Source organism: Elgaria multicarinata, chromosome 9, assembly GCF_023053635.1.
Source record: "Elgaria multicarinata webbii isolate HBS135686 ecotype San Diego chromosome 9, rElgMul1.1.pri, whole genome shotgun sequence".
Classification (NCBI taxonomy): Eukaryota; Metazoa; Chordata; class Lepidosauria; order Squamata; family Anguidae; genus Elgaria; species Elgaria multicarinata.
This window is the reverse complement of record NC_086179.1, coordinates 63,717,114-63,734,377: the sequence shown is the minus strand read 5'-3', so window position 1 is coordinate 63,734,377 and position 17,264 is coordinate 63,717,114. Positions and strand designations below refer to the sequence as shown.

Here is a 17,264-nt window from a genome sequence, read left to right as displayed (position 1 = left end):
AGGGATTAAAGATGTTCTTGGGGGAATAATTGCTTGGGACTTGTAATGGTACTGCAGTGGAGCTGCTCTTCAAGCCCACTCAATAGCATTCCTGCTGTAGAGCAGCTACAGCATACTTTTAGCCTCAGCCTTTCCAACCTGGTGCCCTCCATGTTTTGGACTACATCCCCCTCCCAAGCATTCCTGACTAATGACCATGCTTGCTGGGGCTGATGGGACTTGAAGTCTGAAACATCTGGAAGGCACCAACTTAGTGAAGATTGGTTTAGCTTTTCCCAGTAAAGCGGGGGGGGGGGGGTAGGGGGAAGGAAATGCTTCTCCGGTTGAGTTTCTTCTCCTTGCCAAACAAGAGGCCCCAGTCAACGCTCCGTTCTCTTATTCGCATCCTTTGTCTCAGGATGTAACAATCAACCCCGTTGGCTGCGCAGCTTTAGCCTGCAATGGTGATCACCAGACTTCTTTTACCGAAGAAACTGCAGCGGCCCAAACATGGTCAGGAAGGAATGCGCGCGCACTCTTGCGCAATCGCTCACAACGCTCCTCCCCCTGCCGCGAGAGGCGGGAGTAGGCGTGCTCTTTCTTCTCTGTCTAACGTGACGAGAGCGCCCGCCTCCTTTCCCTCTTCCTCCTCCCCCACGCCGTCTGCGTTGTGCCAGCGCCGAAAAGCGGTGAGTTGAAGCGCCACAGTTAAGCGAGTAGGCTATGAGGAAGCAATGGAGTGGCAGGAGTTCTACGGGGGCCAACGAGGCTCAATTTCTGGAGTTTGGCGTGCGGGGTCCTGGAAGGCAGGCAGGCAGGCAGGCAGGCGGAGGGAAAGCGGGTTTCCGCTAGGAGGGCTGCTGTTGGCGCCTGTGGCGAGACGCAGCCCCCTTAGCCAGAGTGTTTTGTGCCGGTGGGGCTTTGCAATAAACACCCCTGGAGCTCCACCGAGCCAGGGTGGTTTCAACGGTATGAGGGGGTCCCTTTGCAGCATGCCTTTGGGGGAGCCCTCTTCGGTCACCCAGTCAGACCAGTCCAAACCACCAAGAGAGAGACAGAGTGGGTAAGAAAGTAGGCAAGGGCACCGGCGGCTTCTGTTCGCTTGCTTGCCTGCCTGCCCTATTTCCCTCCGCGGGTCCCACTTGCTTTCATGGATCAGGGTTTGAGTTTATAGGTTGCAAGCGTGAGGACCCCAGTCGGGATCGGAGCCATACACCTCCTCCAAAGCTAGGATCCCGGTCTGGATCGGGGCCCCTGCCCTTCCTCTAAAGTACGAAAAGCCCTACGACTGTGAAAGGAACGAGTGCTTTCTTTACAGTGGGGTTATTCACAGGTGAGCAAGCAAGGAGGAGACGCCTGGCGTTGCTCCTTACACTAGGAGCTGCCGGTTGTGCTTGTGGGTCCCTCCCCCCCCCCCGCCGCCTCTGGGCGACTGTGTGTAGCGGGAGGGTGGCTGGGCTTGCTGGGCTCACTCCCACCGTCTCCCACCGAGACGGAAAGCGAGTGAGAGGCGCACGCTAGTTGAGAAGATGAGGCCACTGCTCTCTGCCCTCTTCTCACTACACACGTGCACACCTGCTTTCTCCCTCTCTGCTTTCCACTGGGGGGGGGGGGGGCAGAGGTGTGCGCAGCGCGTTTCATTAGGGTGTGCGCCCAGGGAATTTTTTTTGGAAGGTGAAAACTTATTGAATACTTAAGCATAAAAGGCATTCATTTTATTTATTTATTAAACACTGTAGACACTGGTGCCCTACTCCATGTTCGGCTTGCCTGACCGTGGGAGGGCCAATGCAGATGTGTGAGTGTGTGTGTGGGGGGGGATGAGGAGATGCTCCTCAAGCTCCAGCATTGGTGGGGTTTTGTAGTGTCACTGGCTGGAAAAGGGGGTTGGGGGGAGGATATTAGCCTTCAGGGGGCCTCCTTCTACCCTCTTTGAAGTGTGGCTTCCAGCAGAGTGATTCCTTTTTGCTCCTGCTGCTGGGGGTGGTGGCAGGGGAGCAGCTGGAGGATTTGTTCCTGCTGCGTCCAGATCCCCCTCTGGATCCCCACTTAATGGCTCCCTCAATTTAGGACTTATTGCTTGAGACATTAGGGTGTGCCTGGGCACACCCCTTGTGCATGCCTATGGGTGGGGGTTGGACCCAGTGGTTACTGTACTTTCTGTGGCATTACTAGAAAAAGAGAGAGCGGTCTGCAGAGTAAATAGAGGCTGCAGCCTGCGCTTGGTGTCCACGGGGCCCAGTTTCCCCGGCTTGGCTGCCCAGAGAGAAGAAGGAGATAGCAAGCAGGGGCTGCTTTTGCAGGGAACAGCCCCTATCTTCTCTGCTTCATTTTCTCTCTTTGGGCTTTTCACTGGCTCCAGTTCTGCCTGCCATACTGCAAAGAGAGAAAGAGAGTGAGCAGGCAGATGCTGTGTTTTCCTTCTGGGCAGCAAGGCAGGGCTACATGTCCCACAGTTTTGCAGGCATGTTGTTAGGCCAGGGCCCATAAGTGCTTCAGCCCTAAATCTATTGCCTTTGTTTTAAGTTCATTAAATTAAAATATGTAATTTTGGCTTTTTGCCTTAGTCACCGTGGTTAAAGCCGTGGTTTAAGGTGTCTTCTGAACTCAAGTCCTAATCATTTCATTTGGATGCTAAGAAAACTTACTTAATTGCTGGAATGCACTGGGCAGAAATTTAAGGAGAGTATTAAATTATCTCTCCTATCAAGGAGAGTATTTCTCCTGCGTATAAGTCCTACATTTAACTCCACAATGACTGGCTGCTACTATTTTTGAAGGAATGTGGTGTGATGAGAGGGTCTGGTATGGTGTGTGTGTGTATAATGGTTAACCTTGATTAGGACATGAATTAACACACAATAGGCTTAAAAGCAAAACAACAAAATTTCACAGGCTTATAAAAACACTTTTTGTTTTCATAAGAGATACAAAGCAAATTCTGAAGGGGGTGTTTTATTGAGTTCTCTGAAACAACAACATTGTCAGTATGAAGAAACGTTTACATCTATGAGAACATATTAATAAACAACTTGCTTAAACAAAACAAAGTAGTGATAAAACACTACAGCATTTGCAAGGAGGGATTGGACTTCTCACTCCATAGCAATAAAACAAGTCAATTACTAGAAGGTGGAGGAATAGCAACTGCAGAAAACTACAAAGCCATCCTGTTGTATTGCTGCACTGAAATGGGAAAACCTTTGCACATTTACCACCTGGTAAATGGGTAGTCTGTGTTCATTCTCTTCACAGAGCTGCGTGAGAAGGTCCACTCATAAAGAATTCCAGCTGTGGGCTACATTTTTTTACTAGGTGACCTTAAAGAAACCACAACCTCTCAGTTTTAGTACTTCACCCTCACTATATCTGTAATATAAGAATAATACAGGGCTTCCTTAGATGGTGGTTATTACGGGTTGTTCACATATGTTTATCGTTTGTGGGGAGGAAATATTACAGAGAAGCTTATGTGTTGAAAAATAATACCACTACATATCTCCGGTCATTTAGTTGCACAGATGAATTTCTTTATATGCACAAAAAGAAACAGCCATATCAAAGAGAAAATGGGACTTCTTTGAGCACAGTTTTGCAACGCAGCACTTGGAATGCTGCATTTCAAACCACTGATCATGAAAAAGTGCCTCTGAGTATATGCAGAGTGTATTCACCGCTCATGGAAAGACTGCACTCTATTCTTTCCCACCCGTTTTGGAGAAGCAGGACTGGGCTTCTAGAGCAGTTAGTGGCCAACTCCACACAGTGCATACTTAACTTTGCTGCATCCCCTTCTCTTCTTTCACTCAAAACAGTAGCTTTCAAAGGCTGTGCATTCAAGAAAAGGGGTAGGCCCAAGTTAGATCTCCAGATATTTTGGACTATAACTTCCAGAAGCTCCTGCAAGCATTTGCCAGTGGTCAGAAATTCTATTAACTGAAGTACACAGATCTGGAGATCTATTTACCGCCATTGTTCAAGTATATTTGGATGGGATTTCCAAAGTTACAGGAAGAGAGTAGGAAGGAAGCATCCTTTCCCCAAAGTGAGATGAACCTCAAAAGGTGCTGAAGAAAATGCTGCTTTTTATTTGTACCTGTTTTTATTGCATAGCATCTTTCAATTGCCTTAGAGCCTTTAGTACTGCATCATGATGGTAGGTCATGCACCTCCCGTCAAATGATCCTGATTTAATTCTGGCCAGTTCAGCTCAAAGTTAGTCTTTGCTCTAGTCCTTACTTTTTTCTATCTTGCCTGTCATGTGTCCTACACAGCTTAAAAGAACTTCCTATATTTAAAAAAAGCTTATAACTGCAGAGGTGGAGAAGTGATGGGCCATAGAAAGTAAAGCCCTGGGAGAGATTCTTAACTACTGGTCTAAGTCAACTTATCTTTAGAGAAGTAAATATTCTGCCCTTTTCCTTGCAATTTGATTCCTATTTCACGCTGCTTTTCATTCATAGATTGGTTTTGCCTTTATTGCGTGACTAGCTGTTGCTCGGGTCCGTGAATAATGTTTATAACATTTATTTGATATATAATAAATTTCTATGCAACTTATTCATATTTAGGTTGTTTGGATTTTTTAGTTTGGTTGAGTTAGTAAATTGTTAGAATAAATGGAAAAAGAACTGCATTTTAAATTAGAGCTTTGTGTTAAACCACATTTTTTGTTTTACCTTGGCTGGAGCAGCCGTCTAAACTTCAAAAACAATCAGGACACACAACACCCTTTCTACCAGCTAAAAAAGATGCAAACCTGAAAATACGTTTTCAAAATATACCCGGCATTGCCCCGATATCTGAATAACATATAGTAGGGAAGCGGATCCACCATCTTTAAGTAGCAGGCCAGTGCTAAGCCTGTGAGTTAACCTTTAAACAAATTATATTCATTTCCCCTCTTTTCCTCTCATGACAACCCTGCAAGGTAGGCCTGTCCTAGGCCTGTGAGGTAACTTTAAAACAGAGCATCGAGGAGTAGCATTGTCAAGGAGGGGAGGTAAGCGGCTGTCAGTGGGCACGCACAACTCCAGCCAAGTCCTGCTGGGACTGCCTCAGCCCGCACTTTTCACCCACAAAGTGCTTCATCAGGAGCCTGTAGTGAAGGGCCGCGACTGGGCCGGGCACTTGCCCCCTTTGTCAAGCCTATTTCTGGTCATGCACAGAGTGCTTTCCTCCCACCCACCCACCCTCTTAAGGCTGAAGGCTGTGCATGTGCTTCCCTCAGTTTTGGAGAAAAGCGATATCAGGACAGGGGGGCCTTTGAGCATGTCCAGAGTTTGGCCTCTCAAAGACATGCTGTTGTATCTAGTTATAAATGTAAAACCACACATGGCAGGTGGGAGGAGGCACCACATATGGATGCAGCCCATTTATGTGGGTAGTTTCCTTTTATGTGGAATTGGGTTGACTGCTTGAAACTTTGCTTAGGAATCACAATGGCCACCAAAGGCCAGTAAGTCTGGCCTCCTATCCAAGGCCTGCTGGGAGTTCCTCCCAAGGCCTGCTGGGAATTGTAGGCATAAGCCTAGGTTTTTTATTAAATTCTTTAAAAATACTTAAAACCCGAAATTCATGATTTTTGGTTTTTTCTGATCCATGTACACGAAGACTTGTCTGGGTGAACAGCATTAAGGCAGTACCATATGTGGAAGTGGGTAAACATTTCAGGACATACACATACGTTCCGCTTTATAGGTAGATATTAGGAGATATAGTTTTTAATACAGTAGCTACTGTACAGCTAATGGAAGGGCATAATATTTTTGCTTGAACATTTTTTTTAAGTGGATGCTACTTTTGGATCAAACATATAATTATTGAATAAATCTGCATAGATTTACTACGTGCAATTGAGACCGACTTTTATGCTTTAAATTTACTCCACAAAATATTTAATTATACTGCAGACTAGTGATTAATAATTCTAAAGGCATAATGAACTTGGTTTTCTAGAATTTGGAAATCAGTAATTAACTGTACTTTTTGACTACACAACATAAACATAAGGATGGGGAGTACTTAAGAGATCTGGGGATGTGGGAACAGTAAACTCAAATACAATTTAATCTTATTAAGTATGAGTCGCCTAGTTTTTATTTCTGGTTTTTGAAGAAGTGTTCTTTATAGAAGTTTACTACATTATAATCTTGGAATTAATATTTGCCATATCAGTGCAGCACCAAAGGATTCCTCAAACAGATTTTTACTATGTCTACAGATGTAATTCAAGTTGTAATAATGTGTCAAAGAATAAGGCTATGTTGCTTTGAGGTTATGCTGAGATCAGTGTGAGGGCATTTTGTACACTTCAAAGCTCTGCAGCATGGACTGAAACAGGTACCTTGAAAAAAAGGAATAGTAATACAATCTGTCTACTTTGAAATATGGTGGGGGACGGGACACAATTTTTCTCATGCTGCCTTTAAAAATCACAATAAAATTTAAACAGAACAGAATGGTCCACCTACTAGGACTTTGTAATGAGTCTTTGGATATCACTTTGTAACACTGCTAGTGCTGAGATTTCTAATAAGGCCAAAAAATAAAAGAATAATAACTGATGGGTGTTGTGTTTCTAAGAGCCATATATAGTTCAGGAACATGCTTAAATCCTTTTTCATGCTTTTTATCATATCACATGCTTTGCTATTTTACCACATGCTTTACTACTACTGAGGCACATGACATATACAATAATGAACTTGTAGAGTCCTCTGCAGAGGAAGACTTGTGTCAAGATAAGCATGCTTAGACTTATAGCTATTGGATGAATGTAAATGGATGTGATTTTTTGTTTCACCTTCTGGGACATATTTCCCCTCTGGATTTTTGTAGCCAATAACCCCACAGACACTGGGCTAAACGTTCTGTACAAAATTTCATCATTGTGGGGAGGAGTGAAGGCACATATAAATCTACGTGTTCCTCCACCCAAGGTTATTGCCCTGATGATTGAGGAGTTCATAGCAATAACCTCCATAGTATTAGTCTAATTTAGACCCACTGTAACTTATAATGCCCTGAAAAGAACTTAAGCTGTTTGGTGGGAGATCCAGGACAAATAAGAGGATGTACTTCTTCACACAGCGCATAGTTAAATTATGGAACTCACTAGTACAAGATGTAGTGATGGCCACCAATTTGGATGGCTTTAAAAAGGGGTTGGATAAATTTCTGGAGGCAAAGGCTATAAGTGCCTACTAGTCCTGATGGTTGTGTGCTATCTCCAGTATTCATGGCAGTAAGCCTATGTACATCAGTTGCTGGGGAACATGGGCAGGAAGGTGCTGTTGCATCATGTCCTGCTTTGTTGGTCCCTGGCCGACGGCTGGTTGGCCACTGTGTGAACAGAGTGCTGGACTAGATGGACCCTTGGTCTGATCTGGTATGGCACTTCTTATGTTCCTATGTTCTTAAGAAGAGCCCTGCTGAATCAGACTGAAAAGGCCGATCTAATTCCAGCATTAACACAGTGGCCAAGCAGCTGCCTGTAGGAAGGCCACAATTAGGACAAGAGTGCAGTAGCACCCTTCCACTCAGGTTCCCCAGCATCGCCTTCAATACTGGCAATAATATATACAGTACATTTATCATGACTGGTAGCTATTGATAACCTTATCCTCCATAAATTGGTCCAATTAGTTCTTAAAGCCATTCCAGTTGGTGGCAATCACTATATTTTTGGGTAGTGAATTTTTTGAGATGTGTTGATTCCTTTGCTAATGTTGTTCCCCGCCTCGATCCAAAGGGAGAGGCGGGTAAGAAATAGAATTATTATTATTATTATTATTATTATTATTATTATTATTATTATTATTAGTTGTATGAAGAACTTCCTTTCATCCATTCTGACTGTCCCACCATTTAGCTTCCTGGCATGATCTCAGGTTCTAAAATTATGTGAGAGGGAGAAAAACTTCTTGGATTGGATCCAGGAGCAGTCTTCCGAGGAAGGGCTCTGCTCGCACAAGGTCCCTCCCCGACCCCAGTCCACATCTCATCCCGTTCGCAGGGTCTCATGACTCTTTGTGTAGCATTTTCAAGGGGCTGGAGGTGATGCCTGGGAAGAAGGGGCAGGAATGTCCACTTCCGTCAGTGCAGTTGATCCAGCTTAAATTTGGATGCAGCCCCTCTCTATCCACTTCCTCAACACTATGCATAGTGTTCCCCCGTACTTTCATTTTTTCTAATGTAAGCAGTCCCAGACTTTGTATACTTTCCTCATAGAGGATGAATGGTTACAGTTACTTGAACTTTTGTTGCCCTTTCCTACATTTTTTCTAACTCAACAATATCCCTGTTTAGGTGCTGTAACCAAACTACACAATTTTCCTAGTATGGTCGCACCATAGATTTGTTTAAGGGCAGTATGATATTGACAATTTTATTTTCGTTTCTTTCAGTCCACAACTGAGTCAAGTGCTAGGGCACATTAGTTATATTCAGATGCCGCATTCTTCAATCCTTTAGGTTATGGTTTGGAGGGTTGGGAGCAAAGTGTGTGTGTGTTTTCCTGCTGTCATACACTTCGCTTAAGCATGCTTAAATGCAATGATTTCAATGAAATTAAAGAGCATTGAGTCTAAATTTGACCATTGAGTCTAAAATTGAAGTTGAACCTTTTGATATTTGCTTGCACATCTTGATTTTAAAAATTAGATACAGATATTGACCTTAATAAATCTTGCAGGCTCCTCACCTCACTGACATGTCAGGGTTAATACTCATATAACAGAATCATCTTCTCTTCTGTTTATTATAACCTTACTTAAACATTTCCCATTTAGAGTTTTTTAATCCATTCAGCCAAACAGCATGATTTAAAAATTACCTGTGTTAATGCACAGTAATAGCCTTGATGGAATCCTCCCCCACCCAACACAATGCATTTGACATTACCTTATGCTTTCCATTAGAGTGTATTGGCAATTTAATATAATTTGATGAGATGTATGTTTTATGTTATTTCTGTGGAATTCTCCATACTTGACAGCTTCCTGAAGCTGAATTGATTTGACAAATTTGGATAGTCTTAATTTTCTTTACAGAAAACGTGCACCAGGAAAAGAAATCTTAGAGATGGGGACTCAGAAGAACATGTTTCTTCTGGTTGGTTTACAATTACAATATATCTAATACATCTAATATATTTGCTAAGACAATATAATATAAACATTGTTACTAACTTTTGAACTGAATGTGCTGCTTAAATGGCAAAGTGAACAAAGCAGATTGTTTGAAATAAGCTGCTGCTGGTATTTGATGTTGCACTTCTGTGCCTCTTCTCCCTGCTTCCTTATACCCCCACCAGGAAATCATGGGTTCATATGAGAAAGGTTGCTGTGATTTTACTGCTGTAATTTCCCGCCATACTTCAGTGGGTATTTTTTAAAGTGCTTAGATTTGCAAATTTGTGACTTGAGGCTCTTGGTGTATGACTAGATGAGTTTTTTCAGGCAGCTTGACAAACAGTGTCTTCTAATGCGTAGGTAAGGATAGGAAATAAAAATAAACATTTAAATGTAGAGAGCAGTCTAAATAGCATCTCTGCTCCATATGTTGTTGTACCCACTGGAGACCCATTATAGTCCCTGGACCTTTTGTGCACTAACACTTCAGTCCAGATAATGCTGTGCTCCATCTGCTGTAATCTCTAAACTGCACAGTGTGGGCTTCCTTGGATTTTGACCTATTCTTTGCTGATGCTTTTGATCTTTGCTAGGCAGGCAAAACACCATTCTAATTCCCACTTTCTTTTTCATTTTTATTTTTAAACTGTTGTAAACTGCAAGATGGCGCAAATGCTGTATTGTCATTGTTTATATTTAAGTCAAATAGAAATGTATATACAATTAAAACCTTCTGTTATTTTCTGCTCCTAGCTTTTCTTGCAGTAGGATCTTCACATGGTATGCATTTTTAAAGCATCATAGGGGTTTTAGGCATCAGTCCAAGAATATGGGCTGCCACTGATAATTGTTCAAAGTCCCCCCTTTTTTTGGCTCCCCAAAGAGTAACTCTTTTAAGGAGTGAACACCTGGCTTTAGTCATTAACACATCATTTAGGTGGGAACCCGGTTGACATAAAGCCCTTAAAAAATCACAGGTGACTGCTTGACTTTTAAACAGTTCAAGTATCTCAACTTGCTAATATTTCATTTTTTTCATACTGATATTTATAGAGACAGACCTTGTTATCTCAGCTCTGTTATTTGGATTGAATTGGTGATATTAACACAACATTTTATTAGTTCATTTAGGCTCAATGCTTTTAAAACAAAGCAGCCCATCTCAGTGCTTTAGTGCTCAGTTAATGCTTTAGAAGCATTTTTTTCTATTGCATTTTGTACATATTAAGCACCATATTAGTCTATTTGCTATGCAAATATTCTTCTCTTTGCAGCACACCAGAGCTTGCAAAACACATTGCACTAGATACTTTCAAATGAGTTATCTGCTATCAGAAGATCACTGAGCAATTTATTTTAAAATAGAATGTTCTATTTGTGTGAAAAGATGCTTGTTTCTTTGATTGGCTCACAGCTGATAGTGTGTTTTTGATTGACACAACATAGGGGCTAATGGTAGAAATCAGTTTGCATCCTGCAGAGTAATTAGTGGAGATAAGGCCTTGAGCCATGCAGTGTGCCTTCTCGATGACTGGTGCCTGCAGTATGTAGGTGGGGGTGTATTGGCAAAAGCCAGATGGGCGTAATCGTACTGCATTCTCAGCTTGAACCAAGCCAGCTTTGCATGTATATGTTCCGGTTCTTGCTTTGGTGGGATTAAATTGTGGCTTAAAGGTATGCAACCATAACTGATGTTTATTCCTTACTCCTGTGGGCAAACATTTTGACCTTGCAAAATAGTTTGTTTTACTTGCTTTACTTTGCTGTGCTTTCCACAAAGAGAACCCATGGTTTGTTGTTGGACTGTGGGTTGTTCGTGGTTAAGAAACCATGGTTTGTTATCATGGCTAGGTTCAGACAACATGATGACCCACATTTCAAAGACAACCTGTGGTTCAACGACAACCCACATCAATCCATACTCAACCCTTGAGTGGGAGGTTATCGTGTTGTCTGAACCGAGCCGATATAACCCACAGTTCAACAACAAACCACAGTTCAACCCATACTCAACCTTGAACCTGGGTTGTAATGTTTTGTGAACCCAGTCAATGTTATTTGCTTCACTGCTGTGGAAAATGCCTTTGTTGTAAAATCTTGTTTTCACAACAGTTCTACTTCTTTCATTCTTTAGATTATGGCACAGGCACGAGGCTTTGGGAGAAGGTACCTTAAAGCCTTTTTGAAAGGTTTCTTTGTTGCTGTTCCTGTGACTGTAACTTTCCTCGACAGAGTGGCTTGCATAGCAAGAGTAGAAGGAGCTTCAATGCAGGTAACAAAGTCTCTCTTCGACCTGTTCATTTTCACCTGTGTGAAGGCTTGAATGATGAATAATTGATAATCTAATTTCAAAGGCAGGAGAAAAACATAATTTTCAGCACTGCATAGTTACTCTAATTTTATGGGAAATGCCTTTTCATTACAAAGAATGCAATTCCTAATGTATTTGGCGAGTCAGGTGTTTCTTCTGTTTGGCGGAGTACAAAACATCCATTTTAGATAATATATTTAAACTCCAAACTTTGGAGATGAACCTATTTTTCAGTTGTCTATTTCATATGTATAGCTAGTTAGACTTAAAAGTATTATCAGTTCTGTCAACCATGATTGGACAGAGCTAATGTGGGCAGTAGAGGTTGATAAATAGATAGCATAGCTGTGCGGTCAATGCAGAAGCCACTTTTGTGGGGGGAGGAAATGCCATGTTTAGATTGAATTGTGTACTTTGCAACAAACTAAGATACTTCTGTATTTTCACAGAATTGTTCTTTCAAAGTCAAAGTCAAAAATGAATTTCCATTATCATTTTGTTTCTCAGTTTTATTGTGAAGTATGTTCCAAAGAGGTGATCCCAATTTATCTTCTATCCTTTCATTTCTCGAGATCCTTCCTTTCACATACACACATTGCTTGGTTTTTTCTTTTGCTGTTCTATGCAAAGTGTTGTGGTTCCCTCGTTCTAAAAGTATGAAACTCATGGGTGCAGTGTCTTCAATTAGAATAGCCATCACCCTCTATCTCTTTTGTCTCTATAGATGCAATCCCTTATTTCTCTCCCACGAATCCCAATGGCTTTTGCATAGTTTTTCTCCCATCCACCCTGCTCACACTCCAAAAGATGTTAATGTTCTAAATTCTACAACATAACTCCAGGTTGTGCAACACTTTACATTATTCATTGCACTATCATTTATATTTCTTGTTGGAGAGTTCAGAATTCATCTATATATTTAAATATTAAAATGTGTTAAGGTTCATTTATTTCAGCTAGCCTGATGTTTAATCATTTTTGTTATCTTCCAGATTTTGTTGTTTTATTTTTAGTTTTATTTCTGGAAGTTTGTCTAAGGCTGCGGTTGTGTAAGAGTGAGGCTCCTTGAATATAGTAGGAATTAGTTCAAAGTAAACGTGAATACTGTAAACGATTTTGTGAGATAGTCTCTATTTTGTGTGTCTTCCATATTACACCCAGTTTTTAGGCACTTCACAAATAATAAATATTGGGCAGTATCCCACGTGACATGAGCGCTAACATAAATTATATTGTGCTAGTGTAAGAGACAGCTAGTGCAATGCTGATACTATTAACTAGTGCAATTGATTTTTGGGAAAAGTATTATGTGAGAACAAACTGTAGCTTCCTTTCTTTTCACAAAAGGTCATCTGCCATCTTTGCAGGACCTTTTCTTCTGTCACCCCCAGACTGTGGAATGGCCTGCCGGAGGAGATTCGTCAACTTAACACTCTTTCCGAATTTAAGATAGCTATAAAGACTAGTCTTTTCCGGCAGGCCTAACCAGATGAATTTTAAACCTCAGAATTTTAAGATGCCCAGATTGTTATTTTAATATTGTATTGATTTTATATGCTATTTTAATTAGTGTTATGCATTTGATTTATATTGTATTATTGTATTAATGTTGTTCCTCGTCTTGATCCAAAGGGAGAAGCGGGTAAGAAATAAATTATTATTATTATTATTATTATTATTATTATTATTATTATTATTATTATTTTGCAGCTCCTGCATTGTACCACTCTCATGACTCCTTTTCCCCCCTTCAAGCTGAAACATACTCAGAGTGGAAGCTTTATGCAGGAGTCAAGTGGGGTATTGCTCCCTTGTACTGATGTATTAAAACATCACAACTTCTGCCTGGGAGGAAGCTTAGTGCATTAGTGCATTCAAATTCTGGCTGATTCCTAGTTCCACTGCCCCTGGTCTGTTGTCTGTAGAAGTGGGCTGGCAAAGTATAGTCCAGTGGCTAACATAAAGCTAAGCTACGCAATCAGCTGGACTATATGGGGCAGATCTTGCTGGTCTGTACCTTTTCTGACTTAACATTGGGGCAGTCTCATGTTTGAATGCTCTTCCACATTTGAAATAAATAAATAAGCATAGCTAGCATATCAAGGTGAAGCCTAGACTGGAAACCTGACATTGGTGTATTGATGTAAATAGAACACAATCACATTGGAACATATATGAAGTTTGGAGCTGTAGTGTTATCTATGGAGTCAAATTAAGAAATATCACTCACAGTTTGAATGCCTTAAAATATTTTTTTTAATTTATCACTATCAATTGGTTATTTCAGAGTAATGGTATATTGAATATCAGACTGAAAATGCTTCTGTAGCGTTTCTTGTTTTGCTTGAGGATGGAAAATGTGACAAATCATCTGCTTTTTCTTTTATCTTGCACTCCAGAGAGTGAATTATGTTGAATGTGTTTGAAAGCTATAGGATGTGATGGAAAGTGAAGTTTAGTCAGCATGACGCCTTACGCTCATCAATAACACACTTGCATCGGATATATGATTCTCCTACTTGAAGCTTTCACTGTACAATCCACAAAAATTGGATTTGTAATAGACCTTTTAGACTCCTAGCTGGCTTTGTTGCACTCATTATCCTGGCTCATGCTGTGATTGAAATTAAAAGTTCTCTTTTTTAAAAAAGTAGGGAATATGGCTTACTCTTCTTTTATTTCCTTTCCTTTCCCTTTTGTTTTTGTATTCTGAATTAGGCCATATGTAACGTAGCTCAGATTACTGGAAAATATTGCTATATTAAAAGAATAGGCACTTAATTTATTCAGGATCTATTAAAATGGATATTATTGATAGTTTTATGTTGATATTGTATTTTGCAATGCCAGAAACCACCTGATTTAAATGTTTATACCTGAGTGCAATTTATTTGAATGTGGTCTCAAAATTTCATCAACTAGTATTTAATTAATGCACACCTTATTGCATTACCCTTTGATCACAATTTCCCACCCTTATTACTTTGTCCCATTATTACTTTTCTGTCAGATCAAAGCCTTGATGTGCTCATATTAAAAGTTATTAGTATATTTCAGTATTAGCATATTTGTTTACAGCTTTGAACATACAGGAGACAGAAACATCTGGTGAGAAAATGTGGTTATTGCTTGCCTTGGATTTTAGAAGTGTTTCCCCTGTAAAGTTTGTTGTTTGGATCGGGGTTTTATATAAATGCAACTTCATGTTCAGTCTACAATGTTTGTGTTAATTTTAGTTCATGGGTTTGGTGTGAACATTGTGGTGTTCTTAGTGCAGATTGGCATCAGAGCTTCCTATGCTATTTGCACACATTGGGGGATACAGGAAGTAGCAGCAGTGATAGTTCATTAAGCATGGGGTGTACATGCCAGAGATAATTACTCTCTCCAATCTGAGACCCTCTTAAGATCTAAGTGGGAGACTTTGCCATGGGTCCCAGTCATTCAGAAGGTGAGGCCTTCTCTGTTGTGCTCCATCCACACCTGTTTTGGAAACAGCCATTGGCTAAATTTTGTTTCATTCCAATTCCGCTTTTGCACCTTAATGCTGTAAATCTTCATATTCAAGTGCTCATGTGGTGGAATTTAATTAAGATTTAGATGATATTTCAATAGAGTTATTTCAAGCATTGAGATATTTTTATTGGTACTTTGTGGTGACGAGGGGTTATTTTTTGCTGTGTTCTCTAACCTAGGCCTTGCCTTGAAGCCATTGTGTTGCTGTTGCTTTCCCACTAAACCCCATGTTTTCACTGTTGCGGGGTGGCCACAGTTAATCCTGATGGCTGGAGCCAACATGGGCTTTCCGGTGGCCATTCAGCTCACTAGGCCCAACCTGCCTTCTGCTGGACTCCTAGCAACCAATCACAGGGTGTCATCCGCCCAGGAATGCCCCCAGATTGACCTCAGAGAGAGATCACACAGCGGAAGGGCTGTGGTGACCTCAGTTCTTCAGGAAAAGTTTGAGACTTTCCAAAGCACAGCTTTGGGGAAATGCTCCGTGGTGGCTGCAAATCGGCAGCTGTGTCGTATAGCCGATGCAGCACTGATTCTCAGCCACTGCGGTGCTTAGAAGATGTTTAGTCAGCCTCCTGCTTCTGGTTTCTTAGTTGAAAAAGCATTAAAAAAATCTAACAAATCTAGAAGTGTAGTAAATTACTATATTGATTTTAATAGCTTTTATTCAATGTTATGCAGAAAAACACAAGAACCTTTGCCTGCTCACCCAAAGGGAAAGCTCAGTTTTCTATTTATAAATCTGATGTTTATTGGGAAACAAAACAAGGCATGTTAATAAATTAATGTGTGTGGTGATCTCTCTGACGGCAGAACCATGCAAATGAATGCCTTCCATTCTGAGTAATTTGTGTGATTTGTTCTTAGTACACTTCTTTTTTATTAATTTATTTTATTTTCAAAGGCCAGGGCAAGTCTGATTCAATCTCTCTTTTGCTCTGAGAGTGAGAAACAATGAAAAAGCAATATGAATTACCACTTGATTTGCAAAATAGCTTTATGAATACCAATCCTAATTATTGGGTAGGTGTGGAATAATAGTGAAACTTTACAATTAACTGAGTAAAACTGCATAACTATGCCATCAGTTATGGATGGTTTTATTTAGCATAACAACATACTATGTAAATACTTATTTGGCTTATAGATATTCTGATGAAAATACTAGGACCAGCTTACCAACCTCTTGAAAACTCTTGAAGTATTTCAACATGAACAGCTGACCAGAATTCCTGTACAGCTTGAGTTTCAGTCTTGAAATCTATGGTTGTTATCAGTTATCAACCATATCAGCTTGGTTTTGGATGCTTTCAGAGCCTTTTAACATCTCACAGTTGGTAGAATACTAACTTCTGTAGAAACGAGAACAGTCAGGAGGAACGATAACAATTCTTCCCTCTAATTGACAGCTGCTCATGTTGACATGCTTCAAGAGTTTTCTAAAGGTTTATAAGCTACTCTCAGCCTGAGAGAAGGAGCTAGTCCCACTTCGTTCCTTATCCTCCAAGATTCCTGACTGAGGAGAACTATGAAGCTCCTTTCTCCTTGGCGTCTATTTTTTTTAATGTATTGCTTTTCAGCCATGTCTGTTTCCTGTTGCTCTTGGCTTGCTCATCAGGGGAGCTTTTCGTGTAAGGAGGTCTCTCGGTTTAGGGAACTAGGAGCTGGAAGGAGCCAGTCGATGGGACAAGCCAGGTTATGAGAGGAGCCAACTATCTATCTGCTGTGGCTCTCCTCTCTATTCAGTCTTCTGGCCCTTTTCGTATACAACCCCACGAGCCTCAGTTCTGCATTTGACAACGTGTGGGTGCCCCCAGAATACTGACATCATATATAGATGGGTTCAGAGAAAGGCTTATGCCACAATGCATTTGCTAGTCTTTAACGTGGCAAAAGACTTCAGCTTTTGATATAACAAGCCAATACATTTCCCCCTCTGGAACTGATTAAAAAGAGAGCTCATTCGCTATATGTGAATCCCTCTAAAGGGGAATTTGAGATGTAAGAAAGTCGTTGAATAAGACTGAGGCCACATAAAGTTCCTGCCGAATTTATTACTTGGCATGAGTCTATTAAATTTGTGTTCCTAGTCAGTGCAAGAATCTTGAATCTGCATCACAAGTTCTTTCTGTAGAAACTAATGGAACTATGAATTCCTACAACGATTTTGAAGCAAACTTGTAACAGACTTGTGCTTCCCTTTTTTTTTTAAACTTCAAGGCAATGAAGTGAACTTCTCATAATGTTTTTAGTTGGCTTTTGTCCTCATAAGTGATTATGGCAACATAATTCCACAACCTTCCACATTCCTGGGATTGGATGAC

General features: G+C 40.9%; 1 protein-coding gene across 1 annotated transcript in view; it reads left to right on the top strand.

Annotated features, from left to right (window-relative positions):
* The first annotated feature begins 637 nt into the window (after positions 1 to 637).
* IMMP2L (inner mitochondrial membrane peptidase subunit 2) overlaps positions 638 to 17,264 on the top strand; it is a 575,031-nt gene continuing 558,404 nt past the window's right edge. The window contains exons 1-2 of the mRNA XM_063134821.1: positions 638 to 668; positions 11,248 to 11,385. Of these exons, the coding sequence (XP_062990891.1) occupies positions 11,251 to 11,385 (135 nt within the window). The 5' untranslated portion in view covers positions 638 to 668; positions 11,248 to 11,250. The remainder of the gene's footprint in view (positions 669 to 11,247; positions 11,386 to 17,264) is intronic.